This window comes from Bacillus rossius, chromosome 6 (genome assembly GCF_032445375.1).
Source record: "Bacillus rossius redtenbacheri isolate Brsri chromosome 6, Brsri_v3, whole genome shotgun sequence".
Taxonomy (NCBI): Eukaryota; Metazoa; Arthropoda; class Insecta; order Phasmatodea; family Bacillidae; genus Bacillus; species Bacillus rossius.
Window position 1 is genome coordinate 32,506,807 of NC_086334.1, and position 18,867 is coordinate 32,525,673.

Below are 18,867 nucleotides of genomic sequence, written 5' to 3' on the forward strand. Positions count from 1 at the left end.
AACAAACGTAAGCGAGTGTGCAACAGGCCATGCACGCGAGTGTGTACATGTTCTGTGTGCAATTAGGACTTAGTTCAGTTCTTATGAACACTGTTTTTTCAACATTAAATATAATTGTTAGATATGATAGATTATAAAATTTATTTTAAGTAACATTAATCTCTAAACATTTTAGTGCCTATTTTTTATTAACTTTTATCGCTATAAATATATCCAGATAAATTATATAATTTTTAAAGAACAACTTATTTGCATTACGACCACGATATTATTAACATTTCCAACTCCCGTCTAAATTCCACCCTACTCTACTCCCATTGGCTGTTGCGCCATGCGTCCGTAACAGAAATTGAATTACATATATTAATTTCCCTCCCACGCACAGGACTTAACTATGTGTAGTTGTGAATCATTTAATTTGAAATCGGTGTGGTCAAATCACTCGCAACCGACTCGCGTTAAAAGTTACTGTTATTTTTTTTAATTGTGAACCCATATATAGAAATTTATACATATATATAAACTGAAATCAGCGACTAAAAAATCTCGCAGACCGTAACAGCTAAGCGTCACTCCAAATTAGTGATGGTGCGATATGCACCGAGTCTGTTTTTAGCTGGTCTGGATTCCACAAGTGTGCAAATCAGGTTGCGCGCTCGGTTTAGAAAATCGGTCAACGGACGTCTGTTCTGACTGACGATAAACACGCGTTTATTTTGACGTCTCTAGGTGCATTAACGCACCCTGCAATCTTTGTCGTGTAATTTTTTCTCAAATTTTACAGTTCTGAAAAATAGCACTGGTGGCATCCATTTCCCAACAGCTTCTTTGTGACGCAACACACTTAGTATGTTTATGAACACTGACCTTAAATTGTTTATACAAACATCGTTGCCAGAACAAAATTAATAGGATACGTAGGCCACTGGTACTTCCTTTTAAAAACTGTTAAAATTATTACACGTTACATGACTCAGACTATAATACTACAGATTACCAGCCAGTTATGACAGGGATACAAACATCAGTTAGAAACACACAAATTAGAAAAACAATTAACTTAGAACAGTCATAACTTAGAACCCTGAGAAAAGTCCACATAACTTACAACTGTCGTAACTTAGAACTATCATAAGTTATAACGATCATAACTTTGAAACGCACAACACCGAAACACATAACTTAGAACCTTCATAACTTAGAAACACGCAACTTAGAAAAATCTATCTTGTGTGTTAGTAAGTTATTACAGCAGGACGAGCTGACGATCAATTCGCGAGACTATTCAGGCACATGCCTCGCCTGGTTACATCATTTTGGTTTGTTCGAAATATGTTGGCTCTCCAGAAGACATCGTCTTGGCCACACCCGCGATCCGCTGGCGATAATGTTTGTATGCGTCCAACACAAGGGGCCCGCGCAAAAAAAAAAAAACTTGCAAGGTCAGGCTTATGATGTCACCCAGAGACAGTATGTTTGGCTTCGACGTCAGCCTACAGCGTGAATGATGGCGGCAACTACTTAACAGGAAGCGGCATGACGGATTTACGCCCTCTACGCGTCGTTGCTGCCGTTGTAGCGACGCGACGTGTGGCGTAAGGCTGAACGCATACAGAACCAGACAAGAAGCGACGCGACACGGCGCGATGCCGCACTACTACTGATCACCATCTTCTCGCAACTGCTTAACACCGTATTTCCGTTACGTTATTTCTTCCGTATTCTTGAAATGAAATTGCTGTCGTGATACTCCTTCAAAGATGGATGATATAAAATAAGTCTTTCTTGTACTAGACATGCTAATAGACCTGCATCCAGCTCCATGATGAGAGAAAATAGAAATCAATCCAAATACTTTACGAAGTGAATATTGACTCAAATTAAAGTAACGATGAAAAACAGTATTTAACTTATATATATGTGTGTGTGTTTGTTTGTTTGTCCCTTATGCATTTCTAAACTATTACGATGAAATTTTGCCAACTTGACCTTAGAAACACGAGGAAGGTTACTGACCAGGTGAGATAACGTACAATCGTTTCAACAAATGTATTTCATATAGTTTAGCGGCAGTTCGTGTGTTTTCGTTGTATGAGTGCGCACACATGACTAAATTGAATTGAATTAAATATAAAAGATAGATAGAGATAACGAGATTTAAAGATATATAGAAACATACAGTGATTTAGAGTGATAGTGTGACATGAGAGACAGATATATAGAGAGACAGAGAGATAAGGATTATAGAGCGAGATATAGAAAATGAGATAGATAAAGAGATATAAATATTTAGAGTGACATATGCGGAGTAATAAAGATATATAGGTAGGCTATACCTATAGAGGACAGAGATAGAGTATGATAGTGGGAGATATAGAGGGATATATAGAGATACATAAATACAGATAGAAATAGAGATAGAAAAAGAGGTAGAGATATATAGATATATCGATGTATATAGAAATAGAGAGCTTAGATATATAGAGGGGTTATGAGTGCTATATAGAGATAGATAATTAGAGAGAGATAGAGAATTAGAGAGAGAGAAAGATAATTAGAGAGAGCTAGATAGATGCATTGAGGCATTGTTACGCATGCCAGGCATTAGCTAATCAACTATAAACCCACTACCATAGAGTAAAAAAGGGTATGAACACTACGGCGTGCCTTTATTGACAAATCTTTTATAATGCGCATGCGCAGAACACTGCCGCCATCAGACAGTCTGTGCGATCGCGACAGTTAGTGGCGTCGCGAAGTTCCGTGTCTGATTCTGTGTGCACTGCTTTTATGTAAATACATGCAAGTCTACTATCAGACAAAATGTCGCGTCTTGTCGTGTCGTGTGTGCCCGGCCTAAGAGATCTTGTGAGCCTCACTGTGATTGTCCTCTCTACGAATAAAGACTCTATAGATATATATGGTGACTGCTCGACAAGGTATTGATGCTTCCGTGGGACATTCAATGTTGTTAGTAACGAGCATTATAAATCAAAAGTATCCAAACTATATAGCATAGAGATACGAAACTTTCTCGCAACATGACAGTATGACAGTTATTCCGCACCTTACCGTCTTACAAAATAGTAATTTGATTGAAGTTTGTGGCCGTTAAAATAAGTTCATTTTCGTTTATGTACAGTTGAGTAATGTTAAGCGTGATAGTAACGCTTGCATATTAACAACAAATGTAACAATGTTCCCTTTCGTGGCGCGATTCTGTCGATCACTATAGACTCGTGAAAATAATATCCAGCCGTGTGTCGGAAGATACTGAAAATATATCTCAAGCAGAGCTCCCGGAAATGTTCATTTGGGCATGTGTGGCTAAGATACACTGGTATGGAGTCTCTAACAGGTTATAGTGATTTAGAAAATATTATTACGGGTGGGGAAACAGGCTTGAAAGGAAAGCCCAACTAAATAAATTTTTAATTATTTACTAATATTGACACTATTAAATATGTTATAATAATTTAATAGCCTGTCCACAAATTAATCACTCTTTAATTAAGTTCACTTAATTAAATAAATTAATTAATTTCATCTCCCCACTGGAGCTCGACTCGACAGTGGCTTTCCCTACTTCTCGTCTCTTACCGCGCACCTGTCCCAACACACCGCCTCGCACTACTCACTCGTCCGCCGCGCATACAACACTCGGATGCTTCAGTCCCCGATGCACAGATCTTCGCACACGAAGCCCGTCGCTCGTCGTCCACTTTCGTTCACCAAGGGGTCACAGGTAAGTCTATTCGTTTATACCTGCCAAGTCCCGACCTGGAAAGGTCTTGTAGCCCTCCGAAGTATCGCGTCATCGTAATCCCCGGACTTAACACTCGAAGCTCCAAGAACAATGGCGTCCTAGTTACGCCACTTCATGCAGGTGGGGACCTAGGAACATGCCGAATCCTCGAGAGCCGCAAACAATTATTCGAGCCCTATGGGGAAGCTTGGGGAAGGGAAAGGGGTGGAGAGGCGCCGTTGCTAATCGTATTAGACTTGTAGCGGTAATGGTGGGATGAACGTTACCTGCAACGCGCCCAAACCGCAGGTAGGCAAGCGGACTGGCTGGCCAGCCTCGTCGCTAGAGCCCTCGTAACAATATCAACGTAGATAGCTTACAGCCTGTAAAATGTGTGTGTTTTGCCAGAATTCGAATACGAAAAAAAAAAAAAAGTATTAGTGCATGCTTTAAGCACGTGTTTCTTCGATCAAGTGAGGAATAATTAATTTTAACGTAAAATCTTATCAATTAAGCCAGAAAAGTCGGCAGTCTTGCGAGTAGTCGGGTCGCGAAATACCAGTCTTGACGTGGAATCCCACGACGTTTCGCCAATACCGCTGTTATCTCCGTTATCGCTCTGACAGTTCTAGGACGCATGCCATAGCGTCATTAGTCTTGGATTAAGTAGTATATTACCGACAGGGAACAAGCAGGCTCTCCAGACCAGCATGTTCTAGCGGACAAAAAATTATCAAATATGGTGGCCACAATAACATATATGCCTTGTTATACGTGGTGAGAGGTCAGTCCGCTGGTGGACATCGTTGAGAAAGGACGTGTCGCAATTTTTTCAGACACGCAACCATCGGGAGTCGAACGGAGTACCTCAGACATTTATATGACCTGTTCCGAAATCACGCCATGCCATGTTTCGCCAACCATGTTTGAGCAGGCTACCTGCAGGAAATCTAAATTTTTCTTCAATTGATGGAAATGTCTCTAGGAGACTGATAAGACAGCAATATATTATTATCACTAATAAATGATTATTTTGTGGTGACGAAATTATTTTGGTGTCCCTACAAAAACAAATCAATGGAATCTATATTGACAAAAAATATCCCCCCCTCCTTCAGTGTGTGGTATTTTATAGTCTTGAATAAAATTTTAGCAATTTTAGTAATATCCTTCGGGGTTGTTTGGAGCCCACAGACAACCTCCCCCCTCACCCCTCAAAAATAAAACCTCTGGTAAGGCTGGGCGCACATCGCTGACGGGGCAGCTCAGTTGTTGTGACTTGCGACTGGTCGGGAACACAGAGAGTCGAAACAGAGCAGAGCAAAGCAGTGAGTGTTGCAGTACCGCGCCATACTTGTCTTCCTGCCCACTTTTGGACCTCACACACTGACTGTGTCGCAAGCTTTCCCTACCGTCTCAGGTTTTGTTATTTGATAGCGGTATTTTTTTTGAGAGGAAAATCGACGCACTCATCCAAATGTCTGTCGGGATCTTTTGCAACCGTGAGTAGCAGGCTCTGGAATAAATTAGACCAAGCGACAAGGCAAACAAAAAATCTAGCATCCTTTAAGCACAGGCTGAAAAAACATCTTTGTAACAACTGCTTACCATGACCACTTCACTGCTACCCTACTGCTTGATTCTGTGTGTGAATGTGCGAGTGACTGGTTTTAATGTAGTAGCACCTAATGTTTTTTTTTCTTTTTTTTTCGGTTTTGATACTTTTTGCTGTATGTTTAATTACTTTCCTTTTTATGTATGTCTATGCTTAGTTTTTAATTACTTTATAATTAGTTATGGTTGAATCTTTTGTAATAGTTAATATTTGAACATTAAGTTAAAATTTTAATTTGTTCTCTTAATATTTAGTCTATATCATGCTTAGTTTTTAATATTCAAATCTTTGATGTAATTGCAGAAAAGTGGTTAAGTGTTCGCCACCAATAAAGACGATAAACAAACAAACAAACAAACAAACAAAATTAGTACATAACCACTCAGTGCTGTACGAAACCAGAAATTCACAATATACGAATAAAATTGTTCCTCGGTTTTGATTACTCCACTGTATGGAATCACACAATACAGGGTCTTCGTCTACTGCCACACCAAAATATTATTCAATATAGGTACGGGCAGTGTTTTATATAACTGGGTTAAGGCACTACATATATTGTTTTAGGCGGTGAAAAGTTATTTGTTACAACAAACAGTGATGCAAGTTGAGAATAATAATGTAAATGTGGCATTTGGTAGGAGTAATTTCGTGAATGGAACCGAAGTCGCATATAACGAAAATGTGTAACCACGGTGCTGCAATCTGTGGCGGATGGTGCGAATCAAAGTTCACAAAGCCACAAGGAAACTTTATAGTATAAACTGTTTTATTAAAATACTGACATTCCTGTTAAAATTCATTAGATTCCTTATCGGGGATCAGGTCCAAAGTCGGGATCTATTATTTTTCAAGGTTTCCCCCCCCCCCCCCCCCCCCCCCCGCTTTTACTGGAGCAGTTTAATTATATAGTTTCAAATTTCGGTCTGCTAATAAAATGATTCAGTAGTCGACGCAGCTGCTCCGGCATTGAATTATAGCGGCGGGTGCGGAAACTACGTGTGATTTAGCGTCCAGAAATGTAGTTGAAAACACGAAGTACGTATATTTTCATCATGCTCGGCATTTCTTTAAAGAATTCTACTTTAAATTTCGTGTCCGAGTTTCGTATTATAAGTGTATTTGCAACATGAGAACTCATGAATTTGCTCGTTACCGAGGTAAGATGTTACAACACACAACTTGCGAGTACTGTAAAACTCACTAGCACACACACAAACACACACACACCTCGCGAAATAAATCCTGTATCCGCCAATGGTACGCGGACAACAGTGCCAGCCACGTGCTGCCCTGTCCTGCCGTGCTCTGCTCACACCACGCCACTCAGCTCCTGGCGTCAAACAGGCGCCCGAACAGAGCGCAGGCTTGACTTGGCTCGCAGTTAACGAACACGAGCTAATCACTTCATCTCCAGCCGTGGCGTGGACCCCTGTGCGCTTGGCGACCGACTTCCCTCCCGTTCACGGCCGGCTTCGACACCGGCGGTTCGTGAGCTATAGTCCGCGTCCTGTCAACATGTCTCGGCCTGCGTGTCCTTCTGCTTACGGTGTTTGTCAGGGGCGCAACTACAGGGGGGGGGGGGGGGCAAGGGTATTTTGCCCCCCCCCCCCCGCCCCTTCTGAAACCTTTAAGTGGGGGCAAACGGGGGCAAAGAAAGTGCTGTGTAATCAATTTTTAGATAATAAAACTGCTTAAATAGCACCATTTTCCACCTTGAAATACAAATTTTTCCCGGGGGAGTACCCCTGGACCCCCCGCTTCAATAGGGGGGATCGATGATTCTTTATAAAAAAGGTATATTGCCCCCCTTTTGGAAATTTAGTTGTTGCGCCCCTGGTGTTTGTAAATAACTTCACTCGGTTGTCAGTGTTCACGGACAAAAAATAATGCGATTGTTTCTTTATGCTTGCTTTGGACCCGCGGGATATTGCATTCATTTAGGCTCGAGTTTTAACTTTTACGTGTTTACGTAATGCAATTGTTTCTGAATCTAAAGATTGTGTAAAGTAATGTAACGTGATATTAGTGTGTCACTTTAAATTTTTGGATACTTTTTTAATTGACTTTACTCATCCAAGTCATGTTTTTTGCAGTCTATGCAATGTAAAGTCAGTAAACCATTACGAAAAAAAAATTACATGCGGCTATTGTTTTCTCAGAAATAACCAGAAGCACTCGGAGAATATCAGTTAAAGTCTCTTCAGGAATAACCAGGAGCACACGGAAAAAAACAACAGAAGTCTCAACAGGAATAACCCAGAAGCACCCGGAGAACACCAACAAAATATTGACAGGAACAATCAGAAGCACACTGAGAAAACCAACGTACGTCTTGTTAAATCAAACTCAGTGACTCACGAAACATTATTAAAAAAATTACAAAAAAACGTCTGTCAACTTGTGGAATTCTCCTTTGTCCAGTAAGGATAGAGTTCTAGCACAAGCCAGAATACCAGTGGCAGCTGATGTACTGTTCATATCTCTCGAGTGTGAATAAAGTGGGCAAATAAATACACCGCGAAGTGTCAGCGGTCGCCAATCATTCTTACATTACTTTCTCATTTTAAGGTATTTTTCCGCGGGTGTGAACGAATTAGCGCTTAACGTGTGGTCGATGTCTAGATCATTAGTGACGACGAGGAACGATTTATCTGTATGTGATTGGAGCTAGTGGATGTGTGGGTGGTGGGGCAGAAATATTCCGAGAAAACCCTATGGGTTCGTGGCAACGTCCGACACGTTTCCTCGGTGGCGAAAAATTACGGGCTCGAACCTTCATTATTAGGATGCAAGTGATTTGACCTATGAACCACAACAGTCCTGTCTGCGTAGGATAATTATTTTTGACACAAATACAGACTTTCCGTCATTTATTTTGCGTGTTTATAGAACAATCCACACAGAAAAGAAAATGTTCTGTACTTTTACAAAAGATTCATTTGGAAACTAGTAGCTAAGATATAGTTTGTAATACTACAATAAATATATTGTAACTTTTTTCATATATGAAATACGTTTTTTCGAGATAATACTGGGTATTTCTTACGAAAATTGGCGCGTAATTATATATTTTGATTGATGTTTCATTCAAGCATATTTTTAAACAATGAAAAAGGTTGTAGAATATTCAACAAATTGACTTTATTTGGTTTTACCGTGCTTATTAATATGCTCAGTTAATACTTGAAAGATATTCAGGAAACGGTTTACAAATAACTTACTGTTCGAGGTCCTGGGACAACACAACGCATACATGCCGGGTAAGAATCCGAACCCAGTATTACTGCGAACATTATTTTATAGTGATACAGCTGTTTTCATGTAAATTTACAAATGTACAAATATATGTAACTTGACATGAATATATCTGTTTTATTTACAAAAACATTACAATGCATTGTCACTAATTAAAATCACATTAAATGCCTGGTGAGATTCAAACTTTCCATCTACAACTAATTTCCTTTACGATTTACGTTAAATTTTGAATTTTGGTTGATTCATCAGGTTCCCTTGACAGTTCCTGACCATGTACGTTTCGCAAAAGGTTTTTCAGACCAGCTGTGTGTAGCATTGTATGTGGTGGGCTGGGTTTATTTCAAGTACCTACATTTCTACAGTCAACGCACCAATCATAGCCATCCGGTGCGGAAGTAAATGCGTCCTGAATGGCCCGGCCAAATGGGGCAATGGCTTCTCCTGCAGACGGCCGCCAATTACAATGAAACATTCGTTAGCGCGGCCACACGTTATTGTTAGGGGCAGGCATTTTTCGCGAAAAGCTCTGAACGCCTATTAGACTGAAACAAGGTTTGCCCGCACCTGTGGTTTCTTCCTTGTGATTGGCGGCCGTCTGCGAGAGAAGTCGTTGCCTTATTTGACCGAGCCACTCAGGACGCGTTTGCTTCCGCACTGAATCACTGTGATTGGTGTTGTAACAATCGATATGTATGTACCTGGGAGAAACTCACCCAATCACGAAACACAGACGGTGCTACAGTGTTGTAACTTTCATCTAGTCTCGAAATCTTTTCGCGAAATCTGCATGCCCCTAGTTATTGTCGTCAAATAAATAATCACGTAGAGACCTGCAAAATTCGCTGTTTCGATGGCCTTCAGGGTAGACTGCACATACCCCTGTACACTCTGGCAAATAACGCAAGTTCATTGGCTGCCGACTTATAAGTCGTCTCAGCTGGTTTGTCTGTGATTCGATCCTTCTTTGGGTGAGGGTTTATAACTGGTTGAGATTCGTCCAGATGAACAGTAAACCAATAGAAAAATTATCTTTAAGGTATATGTGTTTGAATTCTAGCCTATCACCGAATGAATCCGCGAATTTTGCAGGTCTCAAAATAATCAGATTATTTCGCAAAAAAAAAAAAAATTATCTCAGTGGTGTTTTACATTACGCTGCGGTTTTTCGTTCAAGTTGCCATACCATCGTGACTCATATGCTAAGAAAAGCCGCCATGGAAAGAACGTTAAAGCTGTTAACCGCCTACACATATGGCGGCAGTTCCGACGTTCAGATGCGGAGACCAGACGCGCACGACATGCCGTCCCCAGAGCGGCTATAAACAAGCGTGATACACTCACGCCCACTCTCATGCGAGTGGTAACTTAACCAGCCGACCCAATCTGGAAATGTATTTTCTTCAAGCTTTAAGATTAGTATCCATGCGCTTTCTGAATTTGAAATACTTAGCTGAAACTGCTTTGCATCAATGATATTTCATTGCACATTTGTCAAAATATGCTCAGTGATGGATGGTCCCTTTTTTTAATGCTGGGATCACAATAGTTTGTCGGACGCGATGCGAAAGACGCGATGCAACAGCATAACATCGCGTTATCGTGAACCGGCGATTTTCACCTGCATGACGAACAAAAATAGACGATTATATGCACATACATAAATAAATGTTTATACTTTTTAAAATCGACATGTTTGCGAGAAATAGTTTTAATCCAAATTGAACGTTCATTCTAAAAATAAATCACTGTGCGTGAACAAGACCAAAGATCTCATAGATAAATTAAGTAAACAAAACGTTTAAAAACACAAATAATAATAATGGTACAAATACACTAGTCGGTAATAAAGACTACATCGCTTTATATACCCGGTGTTTACGATCTATGGCATCCAGGAGGTGGTTTCCGTAAGTCATTTTTCAATAATTCAATGTGTTTTCTTATAAATTATATTGAATTCATAAAATAAGAGTGAAAAAATGTTTACAAATAGTTATGTATATTCAATTAGTGCCCATTCAATGATTTTAAGAACTTTGATAGATCAACCCTATCATAAACTCATAGTATACAGTCGTGTGGAATCACAGTTTTAAATTAATGGGTTGTTTGTAGATTTTGTGACAAAACTTTACTTTTCGGATATCGCCCACGATACTCAAAAATGTTGGTTTCCCAAAAAACTCTGAAAAATTCATGTTTCCAAAATTATGGGAAAATTATATTTTTAGAGATTAGATATAAATGATGTCCTTTGTGGCACTATTAATTAATTTCATGGTACCGGTACCTAAAACTGAAAACCGTATACGACCTGCTTCCAGGCTCTTAATTCATATTAGGATTGAAATATAAATTGGTTTTTGATGTTAGTAGATGGAAATAGCGAAGTCTGGAATAATGTATTTCTTATGGGACTACGTTTTGTGGTGGATTTTTGTGGTGGCTTGTCAATCGTCAGGATTCGGCCACGTTTGGACGTTTCCGTCACTAGATGCATGATCGGGACCTCGTCGACCATCTTCGGTAACATTCGTCTTTTTTTTTCAACCACAATCCTGCCTGATGATTCTTGTGCTATTGTCGCCTGCTAGGCGCACTGCAATCGTGGATAGACATCTTTTTATACTTTCCTCGGTATTGGCTACTTCTACTGTGAAAATAGCCTTGTGTTAGTTCTCATGATGGTTCCTTAAAATATTTAATTTTGTTAAAAATATTTTGGAGGTGGGAGGATTCGAACCCATAACCTACAGATTACCGACTCGTTGCTTTGACCACTTTTAGTTTTTAATTTTTTTTTTTTTTTAATGTTTGGCTAGCATATAATTTTTTTAACACCAGCCAGCCAACCATCCCCTTTTTATTTTAATTATTATTTCTTGTAGTTTGATAGTATCGTTTGCAGGTTTTATTGACTTCGACAAGTTAGTGACAAATTCAAAACAATTACAATTTTATACCCATGCCTCACCCTGTATGACCCAGAACCCCTCACACTGTAAGCTGGTGTCCATTCTACTACGCTACGGAGGTTGGCTCGTTAGGTTGCTGGGTCTATCATAGCTAAGAGTAGATTTTAAGTGTATACTAGAAGAAATAATTTCGCACTTTGATAGCTTGGACCTCTGTATTGGAAAACATATGCCTTTGACCGCACCACCATCGAAACGTTTACCAGAACGCGAATTATATAAGGTATATAAAAAATTACACACATTGTGAATTGTATTTTTTTTTGAAGAAATAATAGCACAGCTTGCTAGAGAACGTAGTCACCATCATAGGAATGCTAGTTAACACACATGGTCAGCTAGAGGGCGCTGCCGCCATCTTGTTTTCAGTAATTTATACAAGGAGCGCTAGTGTAATGTAGTACATACAACATTTTCTAGATTTCGCTGCAGTCATAAAAGTCATATTAGTTAAATTATTACCTCCTAGATTGCCAATCACCATACCGTCATGTCACCAGCCATCTTGTCGACTGTCTCAGCTGCTATCATGTAATTTCAGGTAAAAAAATTACTAATTTAATTAAAATGATCATAAACATGACAGAGTCAGGAAATAAAGCAAAAAAAATAATTACATAAATTCTTACAGTACAAACAAGGAATTACTAGCGTTTCTAGATTTGTACAGTCTTTTTAGAAGGCGAAGCGAGTCCTTTGCTTGCCTTGACATGTGTTTTCAGGCCAGTTATACATACCAGTAAAATAGCAAGGCATGTATTCAGTAGCCTAGCACGTAATCGGCTCCCAGGCACATCCAGTCGATGGTTAGTCACATTCAGTCCATGGCCAGGCTCGTATTCGATGGTCAGGCACCTCCAGTAGGTGGAAAGGCACATCCAGTTAGTGACCAGGCATGTATTTAGCATACAGCCACATTCAGCTTTTTGGCTAGACAAGTTAAGTTGGCGAGAGCTAAGATGTCACACGTCAAAAACCTATGTACAAACTACCAACCATAGTTATCTTAATAATTAAACTTAAATCACAGTTAGAATAAACAATTACAGACAGAAAAACAATACATATAGAAAATAATTCCTTTAAAGCTTACTGTAGGATTGTTTGTAAGTTGCCACATCCCCAGCCAGGCGGCATCCTTCGCAACCTCCCCACCACAACCCGCCTCTCTGTTTGCAGACGTACATCGGGCAGGTGCTGGTGTCCGTCAATCCTTACAAGAACCTTGACATCTACAATGCCGAGACCATCAAACGATACCAAAGGGTGCTGTTTTACGAGGCTCCTCCACACATGTGAGTACTACTAACTATCATAGAACAAACGTATCTTCTGCTACGTCAGCTGGAAGTTTAGATAAGTATTAATTATCATCATAAATCAACTCGGGGGGGGGGGGGGGGGGGGGGGCACGTCTGCATGATTACATAGTGAGTTTGTGAATCCGTTTTTTCCTTCAGCTGGTTGTTGCGCTAAATTAAAACATTAACTAAAGTGCAGTGTTTGCATTGTAGAAACAGTTTTTAATTTCCTTAAAGAAAAATAAAAGAAGAAAAAAATAGTTGTCTGTAAAGTCGGTTTACGGTCGATAGTTCAACGTGACGTCATAAAAAAACATCGATGAAATGATTGCAAACTTTTATGAATAAAATTGAATCATTTTTATTTTAATAATAAAAGAATAAATACTTGAAATTATACTAGTAATCAGATTTTTAAAATGCAAGAATAATTAACCTTTATTGCCGAAATTGTTGTTGTAATAAGCAATGAAAACCACATTAACTTTTCGTTTAAATATAATTATGAACAAGTTTTCATATAAATAAACTGTAATCAAATATCTAACATAACCTATTATTACTGCACTCACCGACAGATACTACTTTTTTTAATAATAAAAGAATAAATACTTGAAATTATACTAGTAATCATATTTTTAAAATGCAAGAAAAATTAACCTTTATTGCCGAAATTGTTGTAATAAGCAATGAAAACCACAGATTATAATTCGTCGAGAATATTTTATGTTTTAATGTCTTCCAGTGCTCAAAACGATATGCAATTGTGGCCCCGGGCACGAAATTTTATATATAATTCATTAATAATAACGCCCCTCGCTATAAACAAAGGAAAATATGTATTAACGAGTGCCTGGTTCCCGCAACAGCTAATAGATAGCACGATTCGTTCTGTTCGCGTCCGTTACTGTAGATGGCAGCACCGTAAGGGAATAATATTATTTCGTTTTTATAATACGATTTTATAACAAATACACATCCCAAATACACCAAACTTATTTATGTGTTGTAATATTTTTTAAAACATTGTGCGAAATATCCCGGGTGTAATTTGAATTATTATGTGTAACTGTAAAACACCATTGCTCGTTAAAAACGTATTTGAATATTCAACATTACTTTTAAATAACCGTATCGATTGTGCTGAAAATCGGTTGACGATCGTTAAATTACATAATATTAATAATTCAAACGACGAAAACATGATTGAAAAGTCAAATCGATGGTTGTTCCATTCGAGTGGAAGAGAGATGCCGCGCATGCGTACAATGAGCGTAACAGGACACATCCGTAGTGGGACAATGTGCGTTACGGGACACTTTTTCGTGCGTGCAGCCGGCGTTCATCGATTTATTAGACGTTGTCACGTCAAAACTGTTTTAAACGACGAAGATTCTAATTTATACTCACTAACCATCATCAGACTTTATCGAACACCATTTCCGCAATATTTACGTGGCAATAGAGAGGTTACAAAGTGACAGGCTGTGTTCCAAATAATCCGCACTCGCACTTGCACTCGAGCTGATACTCACACGTCACACCCACAATTCCTTGCGTGCAAAGTGCATGCTCCATGCGTGCTCGCCATTTGGAACACAACCATACTCCAAAGTAAACACACCCATGTGGTAGGCGGCGACGTGTGTTTATGTGTTGGTTTTGATTTGTGACAATGGAACACGCAGTAGGAGCAATTGCGGCGCTAATGGTAGTAAACCAACAACAGAGACGTTTACGACGGCAACGTCGCATTGTCCAGGCAATAAACAGGAGACGGGTTGGTAACATAACCTTAATTATAACACGATCCTTACAGCAATGATTGGTATTGGAGGTACATTGAACGTTGTTTAATTACGAACATTTACTTACAATGAAACGTGCATTTGTCATTTGCCATTGTTTTAAATATTATTATTGTTTTTATTATTTGTTAGGTTGGCCTTCAGTGGTTACACCAGCAGCCATAGGGTAATGCGTCGTAATGCAAATCATAATCATATCATATCAAATCAAGCAAACCTCAGTAAGCAATTTGGATCAACGTATCGTAGTGCAATCAACATCAGCAATCAATGACCATCATATAAATTATACACCCATGCCTTACCCAGGACTCGAACCCAGAACCCCTCGCACCGTAAGCCGGTGTGCATCCGACTACGCTACGGAGGTCGGCTATTTGCTTTAGATCAATAGTCCAGATGTAAACGTAAACAAACAATGGTTACGAGAGTACGCAACGAGCATGCATTCAAACGCACTCGATATGCGCACTCGTTCTCGTGCTCGCACTCAACTATATGGAACAACACACTCGTGACGTTACTTCCGAGAGCGAGTACGTGAGCACGCAAGTTTACCTATTTGGAACACAGCCTTAAGTTAGACACAGTAGGTATGCCTTCTCTGGACATTTCCTAACGCAAGAATTTAAATTATTTGTAGGTGGTGAAGTTAAGACGATACACCTTCTCTTACTTTTAACCACGTTTGTAAATTTAACTGCAGTTGCATTAGGTATTCAAAATAAACCATTTAAGATGAGAAAGTCAGAGTTGACGAAAAATATAGGTAATATGATGGAATACAAACCTAAGAGCTAGTTAAATGTCATCTTTTTTTTAAATATTACTCTAAGTGTAGGTATACACCTGCTGCTATTAAATTAATGATCAAACATCACTCATTGCTAATGTGTCACAAGCAAGCTGCTCAGTAGGAAAAGTTCCGGCACCTCTTTGGGCGGCTGTTTGCCAACACAGTATGGTAATTTTCTCGCGTCGCGGCTTTTTCGTAAATTAAAATTCGGAAAATACATTTTTGGAACACTAAAGACGTTCCTCTAATTACCCTGTAAACAGCGTTTCATAATTCCTACTGGATTGTGAGAAATAACTGTTTGTAGTTTACCTTAGCTAACCTATTTCTCAGAAACCAGTTGGAATTAATTAAAGCTGTTTACATGGTAAATAGAGGAACGTCTTAAGTGTTTGAAAAATGTATTTTCTGAATTTTAGTATTTCATTTACGGAAAAGCCGTGACACGAGAAAATTATCAAAAATTTATGTCATGGCAGATGCAGTTGATGCATTTTCATAACTTCTTTGTATGAACGTGTTTCAGTGCATTTTAATGTTTAATCTTCTCACTATCAGTTCATTTAAATATGTTCTGCATCAAATTATTACCACAGTGTACATTTTACAACTTAAACAAAAAAATCGGTTGAATACAATAAAATGCACAGGGCCTTGTTTACCTTAGCTGAATTTGTCAGTTCTGTTGGCAGATAATTTTCTATAGATGGCTTTGTGCGCAAAATAACGAGTTCTTTATTATATTTTTTAACAATGGCTGGAAGGCTCCGCAAATTTGGAAGCAGGGTTGCTACATAACTAACGTCTTGGAGGCAAATAAATATGTCAGGGCCCCTTGCCATTTCTTAATGTACAAATTTTAAAAACACATACAAAAAAAAACTTTTAAGTCTGTAAACATTTCCGACCAAAACTTGATCTGCGTGTATCACATAACTTGTAAGGTTTCCTTTTAATTGTGAGAAATACAATTGTAATTATCATCCTACTATCACCCATTAAAACCAAGTATCAAAACTTAATCAGACTTATTGTGTCCAAGACTCTGGGTTCCCCCCCCCCCCCCCCATCCTCTTTTCCTGCCCACGATAGCCATTACAAGTCGAAAAAACTTATATTAAGTTGGCCAAAAATTTGTAAGTATATTATCAAATAGGCAGTACACCAAAAATAATCAAATCAAAGGATAAAGATTACATTCACCATTAATTTTGCCAAGTAGTATGAAATATGAAAATGCATGGACCTAACTTCATGCTCAACACAGGTCACAGTCAAGATTTAAAAAAAAATGCCAATGAGAACCCTGATAAGGATGGTTATAGCTCGCACTGAAGATTTCACCTTTCATTACAAAAAAAATAAGTATGTAGTTTGCAAGTTGCCTCGTTTCTAATGGCGTGGTGTTTGGAGTCTTGCCGGTTAGGAAACAATGGTCGGAATAAACGCACAATGGCACTGAGAATTCTCACGGCTCACTTCAGGAAAGAGTTCACACAGCTTAGGGCTTGAAATGGGAGAAAGAGTGAGTCTTATTATTCTCTTTACTAGACTGGTTTGTGGCACAAATAACTGTTGTGAACAGTGTCAGTTTCATTAGACTTACTATTTTTTTCTGTGCAGTTTTTTTTTTTCCTAATTGACACACAACATTGCAGTAAGACTTGTGTCTATTGTTTTTAGTTTGATTTTCAGAAAACTATTTTATTTATTGCTAATAAATACCCTTATGTTAAGCCTGATTATATTTTATCCACAAAAAAAAACATGGTATATAGGTACTTCATTGTGTGGTTTAGACATGATAGAGTGAAAAATAGACAAACAAACCAATATTTACATTTTCTTACTATATTAACTTGATTATAATAGTAAACAATTAAAACATGAGTTGCTTCATGCAAGAAAATATAGCTATAATTGAAACTGCAGGTAGGAGATAAAGCATTGCTGAGTGGCTCCCTTGCAATGCCACAAGACAGTGCTAATTTCGCTAGCTGTTTTGTGTAATTTATTTTTATTTATTTATTTATTTATTTATTTATTTGTATTTGTGACATGCCCACCGACAGCTGAAACACTTTTATGGTGGGCACGAAAAAAAAAAAAAAAAAAAAATACAAAATACAGAAAACAAAAAAAAAAAAAAAAAAAAGCTTATAACAACACAGAAACACAAATACATAAACAAGACAAACAAAGATATATAGAAATAAGAACAATAACAACTAGGTCATTAACAAAAATAAAAAACAAATACAAACATAATTAATACAGGTAAAATCAAATTATTAAATGTTAAGAGATATTGAAGGAAAAATAATATAGCTATGACAGACATAAATCAGAATATATATAATTAAACATTGTTGGAATTCAAATATATATTATTGTAATTTGTTATAAGTCTATAAATAATATCATTATTAGTAATAAGAGTACACAGAGTAGAGCGTAAGCGGGAATTGAATTGAGGAATTCTTAAGGCAGTATTTTCAAGAAGATAAGGGCATCTGAATTTATGAATGTAACAGTTATGAACAAAAAGAGCATCAAGATAGGCCCTACGGTCTACCAGAGGTGTCCAAATGGGGCGTGGGAGATTCCTTGTAATAATTAAATCTATAACTTTATTTTGAATACTTTCGATTTTTTCAGTATCTGTTAAGTTGATACCATTCCAGATAACAGAGCCATATTCTAATTTTGATCTTATAAGTGCCATGTAAAGAGAGATAAGTGAGTCTGAGTTGGTTGCATAAGAAGTAATAAATTTTATAAGCGCTAGAGTTCTTCGTGCATAGGAATATAAGTAATCTACATGTTTATGGAAATATAGTTTTGAATCAAGGATGATACCGAGATCCTTTGTGTAGTGGGCTTGAGAGATGATAGAATTCGCTAAATTGTATGAATATTTAATCGGATGGTATTTCCTAGTGAACGATATAACCTTGGTTTTATCTTTGTTGAGTTTGACCAAGTTTCTTAGACACCAATTATTAACTTTAATAATATCTTCTTGTAATAATTCACAATCCTCTAAGGAATAAATAATTTTATAAATTTTTAGGTCATCAGCAAAAAGAATTCCAGTAGAGTAGCAAAGTACTTGTGTAATGTCATTAATAAATATATTAAAGAGAAGAGGTGAAAGAGTACCTCCCTGGGGAACACCAGAACACGCATTATACTGAGAAGAACTATGATTGTTGATCGATACAAAAAAACTTCTGTTGGATAGGTAGCTTGAGAACCAATTGATATAGTTTCCACAAAGACCATAATGGGATAATTTAATAAGAAGTAAGGAATGGTTTACAGTATCAAAGGCTTTGGCCAAGTCGAAGTAACAGGCATCGGCCT

General features: G+C 38.0%; 1 protein-coding gene across 5 annotated transcripts in view; it reads left to right on the plus strand.

Moving 5' to 3' along the window:
* Positions 1–18,867, plus strand: part of LOC134532988 (unconventional myosin IC) — a 157,411-nt gene that overhangs the window by 106,497 nt on the left and 32,047 nt on the right. For all 5 annotated transcript variants that reach the window (XM_063370090.1, XM_063370087.1, XM_063370091.1 and 2 more), the window contains exon 3: positions 12,776–12,891. In XM_063370090.1, coding sequence (XP_063226160.1) covers positions 12,776–12,891 — 116 coding nt within the window. The remainder of the gene's footprint in view (positions 1–12,775; positions 12,892–18,867) is intronic.